This window comes from Rutidosis leptorrhynchoides, chromosome 6 (genome assembly GCF_046630445.1).
Source record: "Rutidosis leptorrhynchoides isolate AG116_Rl617_1_P2 chromosome 6, CSIRO_AGI_Rlap_v1, whole genome shotgun sequence".
Lineage (NCBI taxonomy): Eukaryota > Viridiplantae > Streptophyta > Magnoliopsida > Asterales > Asteraceae > Rutidosis > Rutidosis leptorrhynchoides.
The window spans coordinates 295,515,440-295,523,764 of NC_092338.1; the positions used below are offsets into that span (position 1 = coordinate 295,515,440).

The following is an 8,325-nucleotide window of genomic DNA, read 5'->3' on the forward strand; positions in this document are numbered from 1 at the left end:
TATACATAATTCTTTATAGCGTTAGTGTTTCGGATTCATTAACGATTCTCCTTAAAAATGGACAACGTTTAACTAGAGGTTCTTTCGATACAGTCGTATATAAAGGCAAAATCATTCCATATATTCTACTAGCTGAATCTGCATTCACTATTAATCAATGTCGTCGATCTTGGACGGCTTCTGTCACTACCACATTCCCACATCACAAGTATTACTCATTCAATAGATGCATAGACAACCCACGAGTCCACCCATACTGCAGATTAAAAACATATATGCAGACATGGCCCATCTAAATTTCTTTCACATTCTGCTTCTTTTTAACACATAAATTAGCCCTTAGTTTCAAGATACATCATGTCATACTTAATACAACTACAATGAAATAAATGTCTGTCTGTTCACAAAAATATAACAATATCCACATGTACAAAATGTCGAGACTCTCATCATAAAAAGAACAAATTTACCATCAAAACAGTTACTTGTTTGAAAGGATCTTATCAATTTCTCCATTCTCATTATACATGGCCACAAGTTTCTTTGCGTATGATGGCATGTGTCTATCAGCTCTGCAATCATCATAAGGTTATAAACTTAAATGCAACTTCTGACTTATATTATGATAAAAGAGTACTTTATAAAAACATACCTTTCTTTCCCCCATGTGCGATTGACGTATAAATAGTTTCTGATAGTGTGGTAATCGAGTGAATAGCGAGCAAATTCCAGACCTTTTGGCCCGATCTGAAACATACAAAGAAAGTTATTATTGTTATTACTATTATTTATACAAAATTATAAAGTAGTTTAGTGTCACGCTGAACTCTTACTAGACTTAGTATAAATGCAATAATATTGCCAATGAACTTTGGAGCAGGCTGAGCAGGACCCTTTCCTGAACGGAAAAAATATAAATATAAAAAACTGAACAGAAATATATATATCAAAGAAAAGAAACGATACAATAATTACCAAACTTAGCAGCATCGTCTGCCTTCACAGTCTCCATAACAAAAGGACGTCTCTCTCCCTATAGTTAATAATTAATATTGATTTTATTAAACAAAAGATATAATTAAACAGATTAGATGGTATGGTTGTTCATAGAATTCAGAGATTAGCATTTTACTCCACTTGTCGTAGGGGTGATCTCCAATAGATTCTTTACCAAATTCAGCATTTCTCGTCCACGTTCGTTTCTACAATTTCAACGGTCAAAAATATATATCTAATGTTCAAATATTAAACTTGGAAACACACAAAGTATAAAAACTCGAATCACATTCTTCACCTGACTGTAACGTATTGTGGATGTTGTGTCATGCCTATTCCAGAATATTTTGGTACACCCATGTATCCCACCACCAAATCCTAAAAAATAAATTTTAGATAATCTGATAAAGTAGAAGAATTTTTCAAGATCACAGAACATTAGATTGTTAAATAAAAACCTTACAGCTAATCCATTTGTGTAATCAAAACAGCTGCAAAAATATAACCAAAAATGAAATTAAAAATATATAAACATTGCTCTAATATTAAATCAGGTGCAGAGGAAAACAAGTATGCATGATAGATTTAAGAAACGTGTATAAGTAACATATACGGATTACCTGTAGCAAGAGGGTGCTATAACGTCAACCAAATCATTTGCTGGCAAAGAGAAATATGGAACCTGTTTTAGTTGAATTTTAAGTTCAGTGAAACAATATGCTAATAGGACTCAAAGACGAGAAATGTTTACAACTTTATCGACGAAAATACCTCTTCTATATGACCATCCAAATGTTTCAAATGGACCTATCAAGCATAAGGCAACATAAGAAAATAGTTATACTTTTATACTTTTATAGTATAGACAATAATAGAATCATTAATGATTTAATGTTAATAGTTTTGGTGAAAAATATAAGTAAACTAAATACTGTATTTCAAGGCAGGCACAATACAGAGGACTCGCATAAACTGATGCTGAAACAAAAGTAGCCAAAATGGTCTCTACCCATTTCACTATTTTTGACTTAATTTTAAGGTTGTATTTTCCAATATCCGTTTAGTTAATCGGTCAACGTCGGTTAATGGGTCAAAGTCGGGTTTGTTGGTCAAAGTTGGTCAAAGTCAAAATCGGTCAACATTTTAAAATGAATTTAAACCAGAATTTTAGAGTTTTTGAACAAATGAACGATTATATATAAGTTTTTAGACAAATCTGTTAATGTTTTTTTATATATATATATATTTACACATAATTTAGAAATTTTTTATTTTAATCTATAAAAAGTCCAAACCAATTAATCCCCGAATTTGCGATTACTCCCTCCTAAGTCCTAACCAATTACTCCCCGAGTAAAGTTTGATATTGTGTTTTTTTTTTTCTCTGGGCGACTCTCAGCATACGATATTGTTCTATCGCCAATCCCTTGAATCTTTACGAAATCTTTATGTTTTATTTTGATTTCCTTCAACTTATCCATGAATCATTCACAGAATAAACCTCCTGATCCATCTCCTCGTACTAATTTTATTAATATTAAAAATAATGAACATGGTCGTCATGACATTGTTTTTAATACTTCGATTCCTACTCCTTCACGTTACTATCGTGATCAGAAGAGTGATAATCCTGTATTAACGTGTGCTGGGAATGATTTTATTGCATCTTTGGAGAAAACAACTGATGCCGTCAATGAATATGTCAGATCTGGAATCACTTTCACCAGATATGAATCTGAAACTATCAAGGAACATACTCAATCTCGTAAGAATGATGTTAATAAACGTGCTGGATGGGATCAATCGTCTCTCATCAAAAGTCCTAGCAGATCTGAAAAACCAATTTCCAGATCTAGATCTGGAAACGATGATTCAAGCAATCAACCAAGTACGGATGGTGTTAATGGTGATGCAAAGGATCAATCATCCATTATTAATAATCCGAAGCCTATCTTAACATCAGATTTGGCCTCTAATGTGCAGATTTCACAAATTGATTCTGAGGTGGTTGTGAATCCTAATCTGGGTAATCTGGATTTATCCTCAGATGATACTGGAAAAGATGTTTTTCCCCCTATATCGATTCATGAAAGGGATGTGGTGAACCTAGAAGTCCCGGTTCCTGTTTCTAATCCCGAGTTCCCTCAATTGAATTCTGGTATTCATCAGGTCAACGAAAGTCAATCTGCTGCTACTGATGTTGATGTTGCAGATGGTAGTGCTATGTCTGCAGATGATGTACAAATGTCCAATGATGCTGGTAAACCTAGTAACGATGATATTGGTGTTTTGCATCCTATTGCCACTCTTGCAGATATAAAAGCTAAATACAATCAAAAGGTTGACTATAACCCTGTGAGTGGTCCAGATGAGGAGATGCAAAATAATGATATGAGAAAGGACTTGACAAGGAAGAAGAGTTTTTTAACCGATGGGCAAAGTAATAAAATCCAAAGAACTTCTGATAAAGGGTTTAGTTCAAGCTCAGTCAAACACAAAATTGATGAAGTGGAATGTCACAACTTTGTGAGTGATCAGGTAAACCCTAGGAATGACAAGAACAAGGTGATTGCTAAAAAGGTATATAGAAGACGTAAAAAGGTGAAGTCTCCAGTATTTGATAAGAGGGACAATTTCCAAAGAAACGTGGATTCCATGGATCTGGAATATAGTATTGGATTAAAGGACAATATAGCAAAGAAGGTTTCTACTAATGATACTCCTTTTAATAATAGCATACCATCCGTTCTGGGTCAGATACCTTCTGGAAAGAATTTTAAGTTTGGAAGTGGCAATAAGGATAATGAGAGGCAAAATCAGTCTAGAACATTTGCTGATGCTGTAGGTAATAATGGTAAGGATGGTGATCTTATAAAGTTGCAATATTTTCCCCCCAATGATGAAGGGGTGGTGTTCTTAAAAAGTGAATTTATTGAACAAGGTAAAGCTGCCTATTCTAAGTCTATTTATGGTTATTTTGTGGGTATTAAGATGCCTTTTGCTGTGGTAAATCCGCATCTGAGAAGAATGTGGAGGACATATGGAATAAAAGATATTTCTGTTAATAATTCAGGATATTTTTTCTTTCATTTTGATAATGAAGAAGGTATGCAGCAGGTGCTTGATAGTGGCCCTTGGTTCATTGAAAATGTGCCTTTATTCCTTAAGAAATGGGAGCCAGGGATGTGCATGTCTAAACCAGAACCAACTGTAATTCACTTATGGATCTCACTGGTTGATCTTCCAATCGAGCTTTGGAATGGTGGCTGCATAAGCCAGATTGCTAGTATGATTGGCAAGCCTATTGCACTTGATAAAATAACAAGGGAAAGATGTCTTAGCCATTCTGGCAGAGCGGGGTTTGCAAGGATTCTTACTGAAGTCCAAGCCTCTAAATCCCTTCCTGATGTCATCAAGGTAATGTACCCCGTTGTAAATGGTATGACTTGCAAAGCTTTTGACTTAAAAGTGGGTTATCAATGGAAACCCTCTAGATGCTCCCACTGTAAGATATTTGGACACACTTTTGATTCTTGTGATGTTAGACCTTTGTCTGATTCTGAGAAATCTGGAAATGATAGCAAAATAGATGGGGTGAAACAGGGTATACCTGTGTCAAAGGGTACTAGCGAAGAGGGCTGGAAAACTGTGCAGAAGAGGAATAAAAGTGTTAGAGACATCAATGGGTATGTGTTGGTCAATGGGCCTTCTAGTGATAAGAAGCAAATGAATAGAGTTGGTGACAATCCAGCACATGATGCTAAAAAGAAAGAAAATTTTCAAAAGAATGGTACTGGTCAAAATGGAGATAAAGATATGAAAGGAGAATATAGAAAGAATAATAAGAATATGCAACAGAAGGGGTATGTTAATGTCTCAAAGTGGGTGCCAAAGAAGGATACTAGCATGGCTGTTGATGGAATTGCAGGTAACAAGAAAGGTAATAAAAAGAATGAGGAGTATTTTAAGACCTCAAATAAATTTGAGATTCTAAATGAAGGTGAAAGTGATGAAGATGAGCACTTGATGGATGAGTTTGATCATTCGTGGAAGCTATGGGAGAGCAAAAAGAAAGAATTAGAAAGTCTAGCCAATGTGGATAACTTACCTCTTAAAGATGAGGTTAAAGGTTGGGACCCTCCTGAAGTTGCCTATTTCCTTCACTTTTGTCAAAAGGAGAATATTTATTTTAATCTTAATAATGTGGTGGAGGATGATATGTCTGATATAGAGGGCCGAAATGGTGATGGTAATGGAGTTGGTATGGTGCAAGATGGTGTTGGCACCAAATCTGCTGTTATTATAAATGGATAGCACAACCTTGGTTGATAACAGTTTGTCTTTTGAAAGTCAAACTTGTATATATGGTTATAATCGGGGTGGTTATGATTCTAACCATGACCTTGGTTGTATGATTTTGGATGGCATTAGAGTTGCTGTTGATACTCATTTGGAAGACATCACTGGTATTGATCATGTATACTATAATGTGTATTGGGCGTGGACTGCTTTAGTGGACTATATGGATCATCAGCCTTTTGTTTGTCATGGATATTTTTGTTGGTTTATTTGGGATGTACATTAAGTCATTTGTTTTGTTGGTTTTTGTCATTGTCCAATGTGGCATTTGATGTAAGAGTTTTTTGGGTGTTTCTCTAAAAATCACCCCCTCGGGTATTCCTGTTGTATTTGTACGGTTTTATTTTTGTTCTATTAAATTTTTCCGGGGCTTGTCCCCATACCCAAAAAAAAAAAAAAAAAAAAAAAAAAAAATTTACTCCCCGAGTAGCGAGTTTTGAAACCTTGCTTTATATCAATAAATACCCTTTAATGAACAATCTTGTTTACTAGTTTAAACACTTGCTGAAAGAAAACGAACTTCTAACAACTAGGGATTATCAAATATTTAAGTAATGAAGCTCAATTCTCACTCTCTAAGCTCGACAACCAAGTCTTGACTAAGCAATCCTATCATACCATCTAGGTAAAACCAAACTTCTCTTAAAAAAATTTATAACCGTTTTCCATACCCGTCATCTAGAAAAAAAAAATGAACCATTATAAGTAATAGTGTTTTATGCTAATATAAGATGTCAAATACCTTATAATCTTGCATAAACTCGTAGTGAAGAACTGTTTCTGGCTCTGTACTAGCAGCACGCAGAAACTTATCTAGGCCATCTCGTGTCCCATTGTCCACTGCAATACATATTACAGTAAAAGAAAAAGTTAGCATACAATTTGGCACCTATGAAGGATCAACAAACTGTAATATAGCTACCAAAACACCATATAATGTAACATAAGAAAGGGAAAAGGAAAAGGTAAAACTTGCCACAATTAGTCCCTAGTACATAAAGCTTGTCCAAGTTTAAATATTTCTCCACTGATCGTAGTGCTGCAGATTAAGAAACTACTCTGCATTACAATAATGAAGTTACAAGAACGAAGTAGATAAGTAAAAAAAAGCAACTATATACCAACTTATAACACAGGTTCCCGTACCTTGTACTTGGCATCCAACACCACAAAAAAGTAAACGCTTTACGCCTGCTGCCTGTCTTACACGAAGAACAATGGTATCATACGCAATAAGAGTGGTAATTGTGACCCATTTAGTAATGAATGGGTTTATTCGGATTTTACTTTATGGGTAATGATCCACATGGGAAAAAGAACACTAGCTTATAAGGAAAAGGGGTCAGGCGAGTAAAAAGGCGCCCAATTTCAAATATTGTTATTCAACTAACTTAGTTCAATTTGAAATAATATGATCTTGGTAATTAAATTAGTTAATCTCTCCAAAGTATGGGCAAGGGTTAGTAATTACCTCAACTAAAGCAAGTGTATTAAGGTTAGGAGACAACGTCGGCTTAACACCTTTTGCTGCCAAAACTTCCTCAGGGGTCCTATCACAATGGAGAATGCAAAAAATTAGATACTGTAATTAAAAAAATATATATATATTTTCAGCAGAGTATACCTTGCAAGAACAGGTCTTGGAGAAAATCTATCATCTGGATCACTGCCATAATCCAAACAAGAATTCAATCAAACGGTGTCACAAATTACCACACTATGAAATGATCGATATCGTAATATTTAATAAGCTTGTAAGACAGATAGACTATATTATACTACCTTTGAACACAAATAACAGCTTCAACCATGCCCGATTTTAACATTTCAATTGCAATTGTTGTTACTATCCCTGTCCATTGAGCTCCTACCAAACATATGTAATAGAAAAATGATTAAAACCTTATCTTCACTACAAAACCCTATCCATAACAACCAATATCAAAAGCTAAAACTTGAAAAATATTACCTTCAACGGGGTTTATTTTACGAGCATAGAGTAGCTCCTCATGAACCCCTAAATATGTTTCCTCTAACGAATCGGCATTCCGACCTCGTCCATGAACCACTTTTTCTAATCCCTATTGCAAATTAATTGACTCAAAATCAACAAATAATTTCATAAAAAGATGCAAAATTTAGAGATGTAAACTGACTTCAATTCTGGACATTCCATCTCCCAAGAAAGCACAAGCATTTTTCACATGAGCAATGTAATAAGTATCACATAACCCACACTTACTGCAACAACAATAACAAGCAAAATTGTAAATAGAACCCTAATTCTATTTAAAAAACAAAAAAAATAAAAAAAAAAAAAAAAAAAAAAAACTGAATCTTTTTCAATTGATATATAAGTACCTGCACTGGTCTTTAGCTGGATAGGTACCACCAGGGGGTATGGGTTTGGATCGTTGCCTCCAATCATCTCTCAATTTTACTGAATTCCCATTTGATTCTGCACTTTTTTAGTTAGTTATTATCAAAATTAGTTATCATCTATCAATTTGGGAACTGTTTTAGCAGTGAAAGATGATAGTACAAGAAAAAGAAGGAACCTTTATTAGTAGAAGATGATGATGAGGCAGAAATAGTATTTGGTAATCTTAAGGGCCATGAGCAAAGCTTTGCACTGAAAATAGCCATGGTTAGTACAGTGGAGCAGCAGCTGAGCTAAAGAATTATTTCCCACCACAGAAATTGTTTAGAGATACAAATATCTCTACTGAGTTGTGATGTGACGTCATTTGAATATGATACAACCCAAGATGACCCACTCTCAACCATCAAAGTACGTCATAGATCGGTGCCTGCCACATCAGCAACTTCTTCCCATCACTAACCAACCATTAAATGCTAACATCCATGACGTACTTATCACTTGATCTCACCTCTATTTTTTATATTAAACTTTTATATTATTAACTTATATATAACAATTAAAATTATAAAAATAAAAGTTTTATTAAT

At 34.4% G+C, this 8,325-nt stretch overlaps 1 protein-coding gene across 1 annotated transcript; it reads right to left on the reverse strand.

Annotated features, from left to right (window-relative positions):
• Window positions 1-314: 314 nt before the first annotated feature.
• On the reverse strand, window positions 315-8,045 carry LOC139851724 (7-hydroxymethyl chlorophyll a reductase, chloroplastic). Its single transcript, XM_071840876.1, has 19 exons — window positions 7,914-8,045; window positions 7,717-7,813; window positions 7,512-7,596; window positions 7,325-7,436; window positions 7,138-7,222; window positions 6,980-7,021; window positions 6,827-6,905; window positions 6,502-6,553; window positions 6,332-6,394; window positions 6,098-6,195; window positions 1,768-1,803; window positions 1,617-1,678; window positions 1,460-1,487; window positions 1,295-1,374; window positions 1,133-1,202; window positions 976-1,033; window positions 834-898; window positions 653-747; window positions 315-572 (listed from the first exon to the last, which is right to left on the reverse strand). Exons 1-19 carry the CDS (start codon window positions 7,999-8,001, stop codon window positions 482-484), a joined length of 1,386 nt encoding a protein of 461 aa, XP_071696977.1. The 5' UTR covers window positions 8,002-8,045; the 3' UTR covers window positions 315-481.
• Between the last annotated feature and the right edge of the window lie 280 nt (window positions 8,046-8,325).